The sequence below is a fragment of the Sinocyclocheilus rhinocerous genome, unplaced genomic scaffold (genome assembly GCF_001515625.1).
Source record: "Sinocyclocheilus rhinocerous isolate Xijiao unplaced genomic scaffold, SAMN03320098_v1.1 scaffold114, whole genome shotgun sequence".
Classification (NCBI taxonomy): Eukaryota; Metazoa; Chordata; class Actinopteri; order Cypriniformes; family Cyprinidae; genus Sinocyclocheilus; species Sinocyclocheilus rhinocerous.
This window is the reverse complement of record NW_015646344.1, coordinates 516,784-535,092: the sequence shown is the minus strand read 5'-3', so window position 1 is coordinate 535,092 and position 18,309 is coordinate 516,784. Positions and strand designations below refer to the sequence as shown.

At 39.6% G+C, this 18,309-nt stretch overlaps 3 protein-coding genes across 3 annotated transcripts in view; all 3 read right to left on the bottom strand.

The window, feature by feature from the left end:
- The window catches only part of LOC107707278 (C-type mannose receptor 2-like), a 2,435-nt gene extending 731 nt beyond the window's left edge, over positions 1 to 1,704 (bottom strand). Inside the window, exons 1-3 of the mRNA XM_016511266.1 lie at positions 1,502 to 1,704; positions 1,130 to 1,176; positions 8 to 220 (exon numbers count right to left, since the gene is read on the bottom strand). Of these exons, the coding sequence (XP_016366752.1) occupies positions 8 to 220; positions 1,130 to 1,176; positions 1,502 to 1,689 (448 nt within the window). The 5' untranslated portion in view covers positions 1,690 to 1,704. The remainder of the gene's footprint in view (positions 1 to 7; positions 221 to 1,129; positions 1,177 to 1,501) is intronic.
- LOC107707279 (macrophage mannose receptor 1-like) overlaps positions 1 to 18,309 on the bottom strand; it is a 67,365-nt gene that overhangs the window by 31,249 nt on the left and 17,807 nt on the right. The window lies entirely within an intron of this gene.
- LOC107707313 (ladderlectin-like) lies at positions 13,508 to 14,417 on the bottom strand. The gene is made up of 2 exons (XM_016511304.1): positions 14,090 to 14,417; positions 13,508 to 13,945 (listed from the first exon to the last, which is right to left on the bottom strand). The coding sequence occupies exons 1-2, from the start codon at positions 14,415 to 14,417 to the stop codon at positions 13,584 to 13,586; spliced, it is 690 nt and encodes a 229-aa protein (XP_016366790.1). The 3' UTR covers positions 13,508 to 13,583.

Below are 18,309 nucleotides of genomic sequence, written 5' to 3'. Positions count from 1 at the left end.
TTCCAGTATCTGAATGAGGAGTTACTCTGATCTGACCACTGCCATGAGTCTCTGAACAGACCGATCCAAACATATGATCCAGATGAGTTATTATCACTAATGATCTTCTCAACCTGTTGATTCTCATCCTGGTTTCTCACACTGACCAGATCAATGTGATTCTGTCTGCAGTAACTCTGAGCGTCTCTCCAGTTCATCGTCTGATTAACAAAGACGAGTCCTGTGTTCGCTTTAAGAAAAACAAGTGGACAAAGATTCATGAATCAGTTTGTTCATTATTCTTATGCTGCTTTATGGTTTGGATGTGAACAGGAGCAGCGGTGGAAACATCAGAAACACGTCACTCAAAGACTCAAGCTGCTTCTACAGCTGGTGATATACTGAATATTCACAATATTTTCAGGATTGTTTTAAAGATCTAACATGAAGTAACACTGGGGAACATTGTGATGATTATAAAGCTCTCTCTATTGATCCATTATGAATACTTGATTCAGACACAAAGAGAAACGTCAAACAGAGCAAGATGTTACACTGCAGCTAAATATGCTACTAACTAATCCATAGAAACATTTACTTGGACTGTAGATTACTAATTTATAAATTGGTTAATTTATAGTAATTATAATTAGTTAAGTTAGAGTTAATAAATTATTTGTTTGAATGGACTATCATGAACTAGACTTGAGTTCATGTACGAGTAAAGCTAAGCTATTACAGGTTTGTATTGAGATACTTAAGACTGAAATAAACTCTATGACCTGTAGTCACTGCTGTATATATTTCTTATGAACATTACAGTTATTATCAGAGGATTATTATGATTATTAACAAGTAGATGCATATCAATCTCTCTTTCTCTCTGTGATTTTTTTCTCTGTAGTCACCTGAACTACAGGTTCCCATTGGGACAAATTACCCCATAGTGTGAAGTCTTTTATTCTCTGGAAAATATTGCGTCTATACAGAAATTGTATTAACAATGAATGTGTGACAAATATACAGTCACTTCTATATTCACATTCAAATTAAAATAGGGGTCAGTATTGCATTAAAATTTGGTATATGCACATCTATAAATGAATGGCTGTTGGATTTATATAAATTGATTTTAAATAGCTGCACTCACTGTTGTTGCAGATGAAATGCCGGTTATCACTACATGGCAAATCATGCCTGTAACAAACGTTTGTAGTCACGGGAAGGAGGAGGTGGGAACCGGCGAACATTTAAAGATTTTAATCAAATAAACAAACACAAAACGAAAGTAAAGTAAAGCGGCAGCCCCTCGCGGACGACTGCCGCACACAAAACACAAAACAAACTCCAGGCCTGGTCCTCTCTCGTCCGACACTGTCGTCACTCCTCCCTTTTATCCTTCTGGAGCTCCTCCGTGAGACTCGAGACCGGTGAGTGGTGCAGGTGTCGCTCATTATCAATTACTCCACCGGCCTCGCTCCGTTCCCACGGCTCTCGGCCCCGCCCCCACTCGTCACAATGCCACTCTCCATTTAACATCATAGCACAATAATCTCTGTTTTCTGGTGGTCCAGTAGCCCAGTTCAGATAGAGCGCAGGTTCACCTGAAGACCACTGCCATTCATCACGACCCGTCTTCTGCAGCCCAATCCAGACAAACTGAAAACCTCCACCATTCACACTCTTCTTCAGCTCGTTCATGTCGTTCATGTTGTCAACAGTGGCCAGATCTGTGTATTTCTCTCTGCAGTGTCTCTGAGCTTCAGTCCAGGTCTTGTTCTCATTTATAAAGTGATACTGACTCTGAACACATTCAGATACGGAGCAGAGAGCTGTGAAAGAGAAACTTTGCTTTAATGCTTTTCATAACAGGATCAAACCTAATGAAACTAGAAACCATAAATAACATCACAAACACACTCACCAATGAGAAGAAGAATGAATACAACGTTTGGTCCATTTCTGAGGAAGAAAGACTCTCTTATTCATCTTGGAATAAAACATGATATTTTAACAAGCATCTTATCAGTGTAACAGGATTCATGGTTTATGGTTAAAGAATAAACATGTGAGTTGTTCTTACTTTAGAGGTCATGTGTTTCTGTCTTGAGTCTGATGTTTCTGTCTGCAGCTTCAAACTATACGATTATTATATCTGCTCTCGTCCGTCACTCAGCACGTCACTTCATTTGTTTATTACTCTAAAACCCCTATTTCATATTCACTTCCTTTATACTGGTGTATTTTCCCACATCTTTCCCCTAATTTGCATATTGATGTATGTGTCAGTCAGTTAATATGAATATGGACCTTAATTATAAGAAAAATATAAACATAAGAACATTTATAATTTGCATTCTAACATTCACAACTAACCAGTTGATTTCATGTTATTGGTAGACTGCATAATTTGAGTTAAATCCCTGTTCAATTTGACATGTATATTTCTTTGTTGAGCCACTTTTTAATGCGGTGTTGAAACGAACACCCCACTAATGAGCTAATTGATGAGGGTTAAGAGTTAATTTGTGAAGATGGGGGATACTGGTTACTGAGAGCCTTTAAAAAATCTCCGTTTGAGGAGCTTCAGACAAAGAGAAAGAAACGTGTGTGAGATGAAGGACTGATTTGGACCAGTGGTTTAGTGGTTCCTTGAGAAGTGGGTATACTCTTAATTTATTCCCCCATCCCAGCAAAGGATGTACGCCCTGCATTATAAACCTGCATTATTGACGTTATAAAATGTCAAACTAGTCTTGCATATTTAGTTCACCCTGAAATGTGCCTGTAGTATTTGCACACTGTCACTTAACTTCTGCTGCTTAACTGCACAGAATATGGATCATTATGAAATTAATATTAGCCACTGAAGAGGTGCAGATTTTGCAATAAATAATTCAAAAATAAATAAATAAATAAACTGCAGTAATTAATGTTTTCTCAGAACCTCTAGTAAATGACATGCTCTTTTGTTTAGTTGTCTGTTTAGAATCGTGGGAGAATCATGATCTCTATTTGAAACAACAAAAAAATTGTGATTGTCAATTTATCCAGAATTGTGCAGCTCTATTCCTATGTGTGACTGACTGTTTCTCCCATGACATACAGTGACAGGCAAATGGTAGTTTCGAGCCCTGACACAGGGGTGGTAGCCATCATTTCAGAAGTGAGGAGGACAGAAATGTCAAATATAATAATACCTTTTTTTGGTCTAATTGGCAACTTTATTATTATTATTATTATTATTATTATTATTATTATTATCCTATCTCTTGCTTTTAATTGGCTGAGAAATCAAATACACTGCTGGACAATAACCAATAATTTGTATTCTATTATTTTTTTTTCTATAATTTTTTTCTATATTTTTCTAATGACAATTTTATGATTTGTTTATATACAAACACCTTTTCCTTTTTTCCTTTTCTGTGGCAGTCATGGCCTAATGGTTAGAGAGTCGGACTTGTAACCTGAAGGTTGCGGGTTCGAGTATCAGGTCCAGCAGGAATTGTCGTTGAGGGGAGTAAATCAAATGGTAGTTTCGAGCCCTGACACAGGGGTGGTAGCCATCATTTCAGAAGTGAGGAGGACAGAAATGTCAAATATAATAATACCTTTTTTTGGTCTAATTGGCAACTTTATTATTATTATTATTATTATTATTATTATTATTATTATTATTATTATTATTATTATTATTATTATTATTATTATTATTATTATTATTATCCTATCTCTTGCTTTTAATTGGCTGAGAAATCAAATACACTGCTGGACAATAACCAATAATTTGTATTCTATTATTTTTTTTTCTATAATTTTTTTCTATATTTTTCTAATGACAATTTTATGATTTGTTTATATACAAACACCTTTTCCTTTTTTCCTTTTCTGTGGCAGTCATGGCCTAATGGTTAGAGAGTCGGACTTGTAACCTGAAGGTTGCGGGTTCGAGTATCAGGTCCAGCAGGAATTGTCGTTGAGGGGAGTAAATGACCAGCACTCTCTTCCATCCTCAATACCACGACTGAGCTGAGACCCTTGAGCAAGGCACCGAAACCCCAACTCCTCCCCGGGTGCCGCAGCAATATGGCTGCCCGCTGCTCCGGGTGTGTGAGTTCACTAATGTGTGTGTGTGCACTTGGATGGGTTAAATGCAGAGCACAAATTCTGAGTATGGGGTGCCACACTTCATTTCATTTTTATATTTCATATATTTTCTAGTTTCTATAGCTAGCTATAATAAATCCTATGTCAATTAGCACTGCATTATTCAGATGCTTTTTATTAGCCTACCTGAAGATGACTTGAAAAACACACATAAAATATTTTGTATCCGTGGTACCCTTGGTGAGGAACAGCCGGGTTGGACTCTCACTGGTGAGAGTGCAGGTGGTTCCTGTGGTCGCAGGGAATTATGGAGATTTTGTAGTGTGCAGAGTTTCAGATTGACTTAGTGATGGTGGCAGGAGTGCAGCAGGTGGTTGTTAGCCCTTGGTTTTGCTCGAACATCACTAGAAATCTGATGTTTGCTGTGTCACTTTGCTCTTGTGGTGGCACCGACTTGAGCTTGCCTGAGTTGTGTTGGTAGAGGTTTTGCTGTTGGGCATGTGGGCCCATTGCTCCATCCAACGTTATCTGGCTGCTTCTGGGGTTTCGACCGGTTTTAAGGGATGCTCCTCCCTTGGAGGGGTCTGATGCTGTGTTGCGTCAGGCAAGGAGTCAGAAGTTTGTCCTTCCCAGTACTCCTCAGTTGAGTTTTGTTCAAGGAGCTCTTTTGCTAGTGTCAGCAGCTCTGTGTCAGGTTACGCAGCTGTTGAATAGGCATTGTGCGGCAGGCCATAATGCCTAAATGGTGACTTACAATAGGATGGAGGTTTCGGAGGAAAAGACTCTTGAAGCTGGTGTCCTCCTCCAACCCAGGGTAATTGCGAGCTCCGAAGTAAGCTTGTCGAAGTCTGTGGTAGTAAGCATGGGGAGTTTCATGCCGGCCCTGTTTGGTGTCTAGGGCAGCGATCAGTCCGTGTTCAGACTCTGGGTCTGAGAATTCCTTTATGATGGCTTATTTGAGCCGCTGGTAGTCTGATTGGATGGGTCCTGGCTGTCGAGCCATGAAGCGTCGCACCTATGGGCTAGAAGTGATCCAGAGCAGATAGAGTCTATCTTGGTGGTTCACACTGGTCCAAGACTGCAGGTAAAAGTCAATATCTCGCAGGTAGGTGTGGACATCGTGGTCTCCTGCCAGTTCTGGTGTGAATGCAGGGATGTTTCTGCCCATTCGGTTGAGGTCTTTGAGTGTCACTCTATGTGTCATTTCAGACTTTGTCTGAATTTATAATTTTCCTTCTGCGGCTGCAGAGGTTTCCAGGAAACTGACTTGTGAAGTGTCAAGCAGAAGGCTTTGGCTCCCCCCCTTTTATCTGTGTACAGGGGTGAGGGGGTTTACACTGCTGGCAGTGTGATGTGCAGCAGGGTGACTTTTACTTGAGTCCATGCACAGTCTGTAGGACTGTTTCAGTTCTTTCTGGACCATGTCAAGCTCCTCTTTAATGTTGCAGAATTGCTGAGTCAGGGTTTGGACTTCAGCTCTGGCTGCATGCAGATGGCCTTCTAAGGCCTTCACTCTGGTGTCTCTCTCATTAAGTTCCACATACGCTGTTTTTAACAGTGATTTTGTGTGAAACAGTTCTCTTTCCAAATCCTGTCTGGTGGCTTTTTCAAGCTGCTCTCGGTAAGGCAGAAGGCAAATGCAAGTACGTACAGAGGTGTTAAGCTATCTGCATGGGGATGGCTGTGTAGGCCATGTAAGGTGTGAATAGCCAGTGAGGGGCAGCTAGTAAGGTAGGGTGCTATGTTTTTGTGTTCGTGAACACAAAGAGAGAGTTTGAGTAACTTTGTTGATGGGGTTGTAAGCAGGGCTATACATGTGGTCAAACTATTACTCAAAGCACTGATGGTTCACATGTTTGGTCACTATGAAGGTATCAAATAAAACAAAACTGAAATAAAATCAGAAAGAGACAGAGGGAGAAGGAAGGGCTTTCCTTATTTAGTTTAAGCTAGGAGATATGACTAAGCAGTTGTCACGTACTTGTTCAAAGGGATGCTGCAGCAGGGTCACAATAAACCTAGGGAGACTGTTAGCTAAGCTAGCAGGGATACATCAAACACCTCAAGGTATATAAACAGAAACAATTGAACGTGTTTCTAGTCTTCTCAGGGCCTATAGCATAATGAATGGTAACTGTACCTTATGTAATAGGCCTCGTGCTGAGAAGTATGGGTATAGCAGAGACAGGAATTAGGGCTACTAATAACCTGTACGGCTCATTAAGAATACAACAGCTGCTAGAACTGCTATAATCCTTATACCGAGAGGGAAGATGGTGATGGTCAAACAAACTAAATAAGGTAAAAGTTAAATGAAAAGGTCCTAATAGCTGTAGGAAACTAAAATGAAAAATAAATAAATTGATTTAATTACATTTCAGATTTAATTAAAATCAACTTAGCTGAATTGGTACATTCAAGCTAAACAAAGGTAAATTAATTAAAATAAAATCAAGGAGAGGCAGAATGAAGTCAAAATAAAAATAATACAAATAAAACCAAAGTATTTGAGGAGGGGCCAACCTAACTGAATCCAAAGAGAAGGTGATAGCATAAACAGGAAGTGAAACCAGGAGTGAGGGGAGAGAGAGAGCGAGAGAGAGAGAGATTTGAAAGTTATACTTTACACACACCTATCTAAGTGTTAGTCAGATGCTAACAGCTAACAGTTGAGGTAAAGGGCTTAGCTTAGCCTGTATGGCTGCTAAAGAGTTAGCATTGGCTACACGCAGTTCTTTGTTTACACAAAGGTCTGTGACATGTGTGCTGTTATCAGATTGAACCGGAAGAGCCTGCTCGCACCTCCTGAGGTCAGATGTTGCTAAGAGACCGATGCAAGCTTACAACACGTGCAAATGGAGCAGAACTTGCGGTGCTGTAAATATGCATGGGAAACTTAGGCGCAGTCAGTTATGACGTGTAGCATACAACTTCATTCACAAATCAGAACAGCACATTCACTTCACAGACAATGGTGAATTACTAGTTAGCTAGGCTAGAATTACACCATTAATTCGCTATTCAATTGCATCACCTTAATGACTACAATGATACGCGATATATACAAGAAGGCCTTAATTTGGGGAGATGAGGAACATCACTCAAATCACTATTAAATGTAAATATACTGCAGCGAGATTCCTTCGTCGCCCAGATTTAATATCACTGCCAGATTAATTAATGCAGCTAATCTGAGATTTCTTCGTCAGATTTAAGATTTATACATTTAAAACTGAAAGTGGGGATTTTTTCGCCCAATAACAGATTCATTTATTCTGGTACCATTTATATGGGCTGCTGATCTGATATTTCTTCGTCAGATAAGGCTTATGCTCTACTAACAACAGAAATGAGAATTTCTTAGCTAAAATCAAGTTAGTTTCTTATTGTACAATTTAAACGCATCATAGCACTGAAAACTTTCTACTGCTTGTAGGAAGGCACATTCAAGCTATAGTTTATCTGAGTTTATCAGAAGCTGGTATGCACGTGTAAGACGTTAATAAAATTTATGAGACAAACACACAAGTTTGATACCGAGTCCACTTGCAAATAATGTTTAAACGATTGCCCGCATTCTCCACCAATTGTGTAGCAAATTAGCTCAAAAGGGAAACGTATATAAATAATTACAATTAATTATGATTAATTATAATTATTTATATCAGCTGCCAGTAGTAACTGTAGCAGAATTAAATTGCCATCAACCAATCTGTTCGTCCAGCGAACATTCAGTGTAAGTTCATAACAACTCTAGGAAATAAATATTTCCTTGGCCACAGAAAATACTTTCTTACAGTATTAATACATTAGAGCATGTAGTAAGGATCAAAATCGTAAAGGGACAATTAATTTGCAAGGCAGAATCAGAAACTCATGTAATTTTTGCAAAAGAGTTTTATTAACTAAACACTAAAACAAACTAGTCTAACAAACAAACAAACAAACAAACAAACAATCACTCATACAGGGGAAAGTGCAAATGACACTTGATGGATGAAACCATCAGAACAACCAGAGAATGAAGCTATGAGAAGAGTCAGTTAACCACTTGAGTAAAACCATCAGCACCATTTTAGAACGGGATCTACAGCTTATACTAAACCTCTGTTTCGTTCAGTTAAATGCACAATACTTGCATTGCCTTGGCCTGGAACGAGCGTACAGATGCAGTCTCGGATGAAAGTCTTGATGATGGTTTGGAGGTTCGGTGGTGTAGGAGTCGCGATCATCTTCTTCCTGGTTTGAAGAGTGATGAACCCCAAAGATGTTCTGACTCGTTTCAAGGTTTTGGACTTGCAATCACGTTCTTCCGGGTTTGAAGAGTGATGAACTACAAAGATGTTCTGACTCGATGGTGATTGGGAGTTTCTTCCCAGTGGAAAGTGAAAAAGAGCTAAGAGAGACATCAGCTGAGATCCTAGGATCTTTGGTGAATGGAAAGTCAAAGCCCGAGGCCTGGCGCAGACTCAAGGTACAGAAGACTTCTAGCTCACATCCTCATCTTCTCACAATCTAACAGAGCCGCAGACTGACTGGCTATGTGTTGGAGCCCACCGGGCACGCCCGCACCGGCTCAGGCTTTCTACACGGGCTGCAATCAGAAGACTTAGCAGAAGAAAAAAGAACAACATGGGCTGAACTGTGCATGAGCCTTTTAAGGTCTGAGAAGATTCACTCCTCTCAGGATGGGCTTATCCAATGAGAAAGGCTGAAATTCCAAGCGGGAGGTTGGAAATACTGGGGAGTTTTATGACCCTTTGTGTGAGAGCATGGTAATTTGCATACGTAACTAAAGATTCTTAGAACACTAATATATTGCCTATGTACCCAAATATAATATAATCGCTCATTTAGATCATCAGAAGACAAATTCAAAGATACCAAACATGGTATCGGTGGGGCTATATTAACTAGTGATCTATCATAACACACACACAAAACAGTATACAATTCAAAAGACAATATACAAGAACAGTAATGGTATACACAATGTCCTGAGGAGATGTGTGTTCATTCACAGAAAGGTTTTCCTATGAATTAATTAGAGAAGAGTCCATTTTTATGGGCATTGTGTGTCTTTCCTGAGGGTAAATGAATTGTGCTCTGCCCGCATTCCTTTGGGCAATAAAACCAGTTATATCAGCATTGGTTGCCATGGAACCAGAGGCCTGTTCTGCCTTTCTGAGGTGTTAGATGCAATTCGGGGGAAGGGTCCATAGACCCTCATAGTTGGTTTGTTGACTGAGGGGTGTTACAGAGTATTTGTTAAATATAACAAAAAAATTGTGTGTCTGATTGGTCCAGACACTACATTTTATTTTCCTTAAACCTTTTAACTATTTATTTTCTTTAAATAAAAAGGGCCATTATCTTATTCAAAAAATTGCTTTGGTCTCCTCCAAAGTTCAAGCATGTTTACGGCTTTGTGATTCTCTACACCAGAGGTGTGCAAACTTGGTCCTGGAGGACCGGTGTCCTGTAGAGTTTAGCTCCAACTCTAATTAAGCACAGCTGAACCAGCTAATTAAGGTCTTACTAGGCATACTTGAAACTTCCAGGCAGGTGTGTTGAGGCTAGTGATGCAAAGTCCGATTCATTTCCGCGAACCTGTTCTTTTCGCTCATTGAACCGGTTCAAAAAGCTGATTCATCGGTTCCTGGCGTTATCAAGCATTATGTCACTACGCATTTCTTTTCAAACAACTCAGTGCCATGCTGTATCAATGAAACATTCAAATAAAGTCATTAGTGTCAACACATATTGAAACATTCAAATAAAAAGTTATTTGTGTAAACGCATATTGCAGATTGTTGCAATTTAATTCACTTACGTTAATGGTGTTTGTGGTCACAGTTTCATTTGCGGATCCTTTATGTCAGATACGACTGACCAGTATTGACTAGCCTTGGATAAAATTCCTAAAAATTTCACACATACAGCACACATTACAGACACTGATGCACAAACGCGGATATGTTCTACATATCTAAAGTATAAAGAAAGAATGAACCAGTCTTATAAACTCATTGATTTCACTTAACTTAAAATATAATCTGCATGCACAATAAACTATAGTAATTGTAGGATTTCTATCATGAACAGACACGGATATGCCATTGAATCAACTCATCACGAGGTCTAAACTAATCCAATCAGAAGACAACAGAGATCTTATTGTATCGAGAACTAAAAAGTTCTTTCACAACATATAGTTGAGAACAGGACCTTGCATGACGATTTTAAAAGACAATCATTTAAAATCATTTAAAGTATCGGAGCAATATACTCCCAAATAATATGCTTTCTGTTTGATGTGTTATTGGAACCTATGATATTTTAATCTTTGCCTTATAACTTTTCCTTTTAGTAGATAAAATTATTAATGTGTATGCAAACTACCCGATATCTGAGCTTGAACGAAAGCTTGTTTTATTTCCAGAACATTGAAATGAGTGAAAAGCTGTTACTTTGAACAGTGTGTGTTGTACGACACTTCATAAGAAGTTATTAAAACATGCAGGAATATTCCCCACGGGAAGCATGTGATCCATGCATGATAAAGGAACAGTATGGGGGTGGCCCTGCCCTGCAGCCAATATCTGATTGGAACGACGACCTGTGGGACGGACTTATGCAGCTGGATCAAAAACCCAATGTCAGAAAAGATCTTTGCCTTTTCGCCTTTATGTTAAATCGCGCTCCAAGTTGCACACACACACGCTGCACCATCAAGCGATCGGGTCATCCAGAACTCGAACATTTAGTTGAAACTTCGTGACTACCAGAGATCTTCAAAAGCCTAAAGTCTTGCAAACTCAGAATCTTTCAGAAGAACTGCCAAAGCCTCTGCGTCACCAGGAAACCCCATTCATCCCCAAGCTCTCCCAAAGACGTCATCCAAATGACAAATCAGCAACCAATCAAAGGCGCTGGGATTCCCCGAAAAGCCAGCAACTGGAAAAACTCCACTCAGCTGTCACTGAAACGCAAGTAACAAAGAGAATCTCTTAATCTCTTGCTGAACGGGTGCTGAACTGAGTTTAAGCAGTAAACATAAGCTAAGTCTCTGCTTTTATGAGTTTTCTCAGGTTGAAGTTAAGATACTCGTAGAAAACGAGCATTAGAATTTTGGGACTTCATGCAACCTCCGTTAATCATTTCCTAAACATTTTGTATGTACGTGTGTGTGTGTTAGCTTAGTTTAATGTGCCATAGAATAGTGAATAAACTTTTGTTTCATTTATAAAGAAGTATTGTCTTGTGTCGTGTATTTTTTAGTTAAAACTCTGCTCAGATCCAGCTACCTAGCTCGTAGCTTATAACTTATCACAAGCATGTATTAGCCTTTGGCCAGGGATAGTACAAATATTCAAATTGGTAAGATATACTGATGTTAAAGTCTCGCTGGACGACCGTTGATAAAGTGTGAACTATCAATTTTGGAATCAGTTCAATCAGGTTGATCTTGAATCTTCAGATTCAATTCCCCCTCTGAAAACCTGAGCTAAAATAAAAGTTAAAATGTTATTACATAATATTTATTTACATCTCTCGACAGAAAGGTTTTTGCAGGTTTAAATAAAATGTAATTTAATTTTATTTATTAACAGTATTTATTTTATTTTAACAGTAGTCTTATTTGAGTACGTGCCTCAGGCTTGCACAGTATCGTCAACTCATTCAGATCAGAATCCTTGGTAATCCTCTGCAAACTTTGACAGTTAGTTGAACTGGCTCATTCGGATCTTTTTGAGTTGAACGTGCTACTTTGGCTGTGCGTTTTTCGTCATCACCCCGGAACTAAAGTTCGATTTAGTTTGATTTTGTGAACCGGCTCGACCGGTTACTTCCTGAGAACTGGCTCAAAAGAACGATTTGTTCAAGAACTGAACATCACTAGTTAAGGCAAGTTGAGCTAAACTCTGCTGGACCATCTGCCCTCCAGGACAGAGTTTGGAGACCCGTGCTCTGATTCCCGCAGTGGCGATCTCTGATCCACTGCAATTGTGGATGAAAAATTTTGCACATAAAATAAAGAAACTACAGTAACAACATATTCGATTTTGGATTTTAGTAATAAAAAGATTACCTTTAAGAATAAAACTGTGGGTCACATTAGTAGGGTTAAAAATATAAGAACTTAAATCAACACAAAATTTATTGGTTATACTACAATCACAAAATAAATGGGCAGCACAAGACCACAACATGAGCAAATTTCATCAATGTCAAGATATTTACAAGTAAATAATGAATTAAACCTGTTGCTCCTATCTTTTAAGTTGTTGCGCTTGTTATAATGTATTAGGTCACATGATAACGTCAACATGGCAGATGATGTCTGCATTCATACTTCACGCATTCATGCTATAGAGCACATACTCTTTTAGCACTCGTTAAGTAAGTACTTATTGAAATTAAGGACCTACTCAGTGAGTATGCAGTTTTGAACTCAGCCTCAGTCATCATTGATGTGTAATGAATCTTGGGATATGCTGGACTGAGAAGGATCCACTCGTTCTTTCCTTCACAGCCCGAATAAAGAAAGACTCATTTGAAAAAGGAAAGCCTTCATTGTGCTGCTGTGATGCATTCGGTCTTGAATGAAGCCTTTAAAGGATGCAGCATCTGAATTGGGAAGCAGCTTATGTGTCCTTAATATGTCTGAATTATGATTTAAACCATGTTGGATTCTATAATTTAGTGATCATTCTGATGTTGGGAAACAGTCAGGAGATGAGATTGCTGGTTGTACAGGAGTTTATTTGAGCTGCTGTTGTTGACATGTTCTTTTATGTTTAGCGCACAATTATTGTAGATATTTCATACCCAATCTTCATAAGAATAAACAATATTTCATTTAGCAGAGGCACATAATGTTGGTTCCCATTGATTCACATTCAACCTGTCATTTCTAATCAGACATGATTAATTTATGAAACTCAACATAAGAGAGAAAACAGCGAATAAGGAATTTAGAAAACTCATATCATACTCTTCAGTTACACAAATTATCTCATAATATCTAATGATGAGTACATATGATGCTCTTCGATCCCACACAATTCAATTACCAGATTAATATCTCATAATTCTGAGTTTAGTAAAAAAAAAAAAAAGAGTTTATAAAAGCAAAATATACTTTAACATTAATTCTTGCCTTTGGCTCTTAAAATGAAGCAAACAAACCCACAGGAATCACACTGATACATCAACAGAAATTCATCCACCTGAAGATAAACAGACCCTCAACAGAACAAATCAGACAATTTACAGCTCAATAACAGTTTACTGAAGAATACGTTGAACTATATTAACAAACATCTGAGCAAAAGATTTCTGCCTTTTTAACCGTCAGGTGCGACCGCCTGCTGAGGCTAAAGTTATTATATGTAAAATTATTAAGAAAGTGCTGAATGAAAATGAAGTTAAAGGAAGTGAGCACACAAGCACTTGTTTTCTTACATGAAAGGTCTGTGTATCTTTCACTCTTAATATCTGCTGCAGATGAAGTTGAGTTTGTCAGTTTCAGGACGGCTGATCCAGCGCTGATCTCCTCCAGACTGAACTGCTCCAGATCTCACTGTGTGTTCACAGTCCTCCTCTGATGTGCCGTTCCCTGGAGCCCAGTTCTGAGAGCACACGGTCTCTCCACTCACCCAGAACCAGATGCCCACAGTGCAGGAGTGACGTAAACCCAACCACACCGCCGCAGTAGATGCCCGTTTAACCACGTTCATCACACGACGCTGAATCTCTTCTGAATGAACCGAGACCAGATCCACATGATTCTGTCTGCAGTATCTCAGAGCTTCGGACCACGTCGGATTCTCTCTGATCACAATCAGTTTATCTGGAAACCAAACAAACCACAAGCAGAAACTAGAGAGAGACACAAACACTGTGGATGAATTTGTCATGTCAGATATGTAGCATGAACTTTAAGAGATCTGGAGGTGATGGATGGATTGTGTGTGTTTTGTGAGGATCTACTCACCTTCATGACACACGAAAGGAAAACGGCGGTTGTGATCGTTGCAAGAGACATCAATCCATTGTCTCTGAGCATTCTGTTTAACAGCTGTACAGTCTTCATTACCTCCAATATTATCAGGTTGACCAGACTTCTGGTATCTGAATGAGGAGTTACTCTGATCTGACCACTGCCATGAGTCTCTGAACAGACCGATCCAAACAAATGATCCAGATAAATGATTATCACTAATGATCTTCTTAACCTGTTGATTCTCATTCTGGTTTCTCACACTGACCAGATCAATGTGATTCTGTCTGCAGTAACTCTGAGCGCCTCTCCAATTCTTCATCTTCATTGTTTGTAGAGTATATTTGAAAGGATATTGTGGTGATTTGTGTGAACTCCTAAAGTAGGTACTGGGTTGAAAGGTTCGAGTTTAGCCATGGCTTCCAATGTGAAAGAATTTCTGAAAGAACCTTCTGAGGAAGCGCTAGAAAAGTGCACTAAAGAGCAGCTTTTGCTGGTTGCTGCTCATTATAATATAGAGCTCACTAGTAGTGATAAAAAAACTTAAAGAATCGGTAGTAAAGAGTTTGAAGGGCACTTTAGAAGAAAAAGGAATTTTAATGGCAAAATTACAAGAGCCAGGTATTGTTGACAGTGAAGTAAAGCTGAAAGAGATGGCGTTACGAGAAACAGAGTTAGACCTGGAAGTAGTGAAGTGTTGCCTAGAACAGGAAAGAATAGCTTTAAAAGAAAGAGTTGCAAAAAGAACTTGAGATGAAGAGAATGGAAGGACTGGAAAAGGAAAGCTTTTGTTCTTAGAAAGATGGAATTGGAACGTCAGCAACCTATGCCGGCAGCCATATCACCCTGTAGCCCAAGACTGGTTGCCCACTGAAGCTAAGCAGAGCTGAGCCTGGTCAGTACCTGGATGGGAGACCTCCTGGGAAAAACTAGGTTGCTGCTGGAAGAGGTGTTAGTGAGGCCAGCAGGGGGTGCTAACGCTGTGGTGTGTGTGGGTCCTAACGCCCCAGTGTAGTGACGGGGACACTATACTGTCAACAAGCACCGTCCTTCGGATGAGACGTTAAACGGAGGTCCTGACTCTCTGTGGTCATTAAAAAACCCAGGATGTCTTTCGAAAGAGTAGAGGTGTGACCTCGGCATCCTGGCCAAATTTGCCCATTGGCCTCTGATCATCATGGCCTCCTAACAATCCCCATATCTGCTGATTGGCTTCATCACTCTGTCTCCTCTCCACCAATAAGCTGGTGTGTGGTGGGCGTTCTGGCTGCCGTCGCATCATCCAGGTGGATGCTGCACACTGGTGGTGGATGAGGAGATACCCCCTGACAATGTAAAGCGATTTGAGTGCCTAGAAAAGCGCTATATAAATGTAATGAATTATTATTATTATAATATTCACCTGTAGTGGTTTCTACTGAGCCCTCTCAAAGGGAAGAACAAGTCTTTGACATTGGTAAACATATTAAAATGGTTCCCCCTTTCTTTGAAAAAGAGGTAGAGAAGTATTTCTCCCATTTTGAGAGAGTTGCTACCTCACTGAAGTGGCCCAGGGAGGTTTTGACACTACTTTTACAATGTGTGCTAACAGGTAAAACTAAAGAGGTTTATTCATCACTTAGTTTAGAGCGCTGTTTATGATAGTTAAAACTTCCATCCTTCATGCTTATGAGTTAGTGCCTGAGGCATTCCGTCAGCCCTTCAGAAGTTACTTTAAGAGTGATCGGCAGACGTTTGTAGAGTTTGCTCGATAAAAGGAGAACATGTTTGATAGGTGGTGTGCTTCTAAGCACGTTGAGACTAAAGAGCAACTCAGGGACTTGGTTCTTTTAGAGGAGTTTAAAAATTGTGTCCCAGAAGCTCTGGCCACCTACTTAAGTGAACAGAAGGTTTCCAATTTATCTGTTGCAGCTGTTGTGGCTAACGAGTTTGCTTTGACTCATAATGTATTATTTGTAAACCGTGGATTAAAAAGAAGTTCTTGTCAGGGCCGAAGTAAGCTGGCTGTGGTGGAATCTAGTTCGGTTTCAACCTCCTCTGGTAAACCTAGTACTATTCTTGCTAAGCCAAATATTATTTGCTTTTACTGTAAAAAGCCAGGGCATAAGTTGTCTGCTTTGTTCTCAGTAAGAAACTACCAAGCCATTTACCATTTTGAGCTCCAGCCGTCCAAATGTGTAGACATGGAGAGTACTGTTAGTTCAACAGATTATGCCCCTTTTCTTACAACTGGGGTGGTATCTCTCTCCGGTCAAGACGGTGGCGTTCCTGTGAGTATTCTTAGAGACACGGGAGACTCACAATTGTTACTACTTGAGGGAATTTTACCTCTCTCTGACGAAACTGCTACAGGAGCTCAAGTGCTGGTAAGAGGAGTTGAAATGGGTTGTGCCGTTGTTCCTCTACATAGCGTTGAGATAAAATCACCTTTAGTGTCTGGTCAGGTAGTGGTAGGTGTGCAACCCTATTTGCCAATTGAAGGGGTTTCCTTCATTTTGGGCAATGATTTGGCTGGTGTCAGAGTCACACCTAATCCTCAAGTTATTGAGGTGCCTGGGATAAGTGAGAGCTCTGATCTGTCTCCGTCTTTTCCTGATGTTTTCCCAGTATGTGCTGTGACTCGAGCTATGTCTAAACAGACTTTTAAATCCACAGATGAAAGAGGTGCAGATTTTAATTTTAATCTGGCTGATACCTTTTTGAGGGAGTCTGATGGGAAGGATGGAGATAAAGATGTGCCTGTTAAGTCTCAGATAGTGACAGGCAAGGAAGAGCTAGAAACATCTCGGGAGAATCATCCTAAAGAATCTTTAATTACCAGAGATCGACTCATTTTAGAGCAAAGTAAAAACTCCTCTTTATCTCTGTTTGAGGAAATGAGCACTGAACAAGAGGTAAATGAGCTGTCATCTGGTTATTTTCAGAAGGATGGTGATCTAATGCGAAAATGGCATCCACAATCTTTATCTAAAGATGAGTGGAGCAATGTCTTTCAAATTGTGGTACCTCAGGCTTTTCGTAAAGAAATTCGCAAGTTAGCCCATGACTGTAGCATGGCAGGGCATCTTGGTGTGAATAAGACATATAATCGTATATTGCAGAATTTCTATTGGCCTGGTCTAAAAAAAGATGTAGTAGCTTATTGTAGGACCTGTCGTGTTTGCCAGTTAGCTGGTAAACCAGATTATACTAGTTCCTCCTTTACATCCTATTCCAGCTTTTGAGGAGCCCTTTGCTAGAGTTTAGTAGATTATGTTGGACCTTTACCTAAAACCAAACGTGGTAACCAATATTTATTGATGGTTATGTGCTCTTCTACTCGCTTTCCGGAGGCCATTCCTTTAAGGAAGATAACGGCTCCTGTGGTAGTGCAGGCCTTGCTGAAGTTTTTTTTTTTTTAACGTTTGGGCTTCCTAAAACTGTTCAGTCTGATCAAGCTTCCAATTTTATGTCCAGAATTTTCAAACAGGTTTTGGATCAGTTAGGAATTTCACATTGCTATTCCAGTGCTTACCATCCGGAGTCCCAGGGAGTTCTCGAGAGGTTTCATCAGACTCTGAAAGCGATGTTGAAAACCTACTGTCTTGAGTTTCAGAGGGACTGGGATGAAGGTGTGCACCTTGTGCTTTTTGTTGCTAGAGAAGCTGTGCAGGTATCTGTGGGATTTAGTCCTGCTCAGTTGGTTTTTGGACACCATGTTCGTGGACCTTTGAAGTTGTTGAAGGAAAAATGGCTGGCTGATGCATCTGAATCTTCTAGTTTGCTGGACTACGTTAGTCATTTTCGCTACCGACTTAGTAAAGACTGTGAAATTGCTCGTTCTAATCTTAATGTGTCACAGAAAAAGATGAAGTCCTGGGGCCTGATGTATAAATGTTGCGTACGCACAAAATGGGCATGGAAATGTGCGTACGCAATTTTCCCCGTACATACTGAGATTTATAAAAAATAAACTTGGCGTAAATATGTGCAGATTCTGTAGAGTACGGGTACTCTAGACCGTGCGTATGCACTCTTTTACTGGTGTAATAGCGAAGCCTAATGATTTCAGACTCTCTTTTCCTTTCAATATACACATTTAGATTAAATATTCTGCTCATTAATGGAGTTAAGCATTGATATTACATAAAGTCATTATTCAAAAGTTGAGCAAAAACCTTATGAATTTTTATTCACATATTTATTACATATTTGTAGTGGATGCGCTGTTTTTT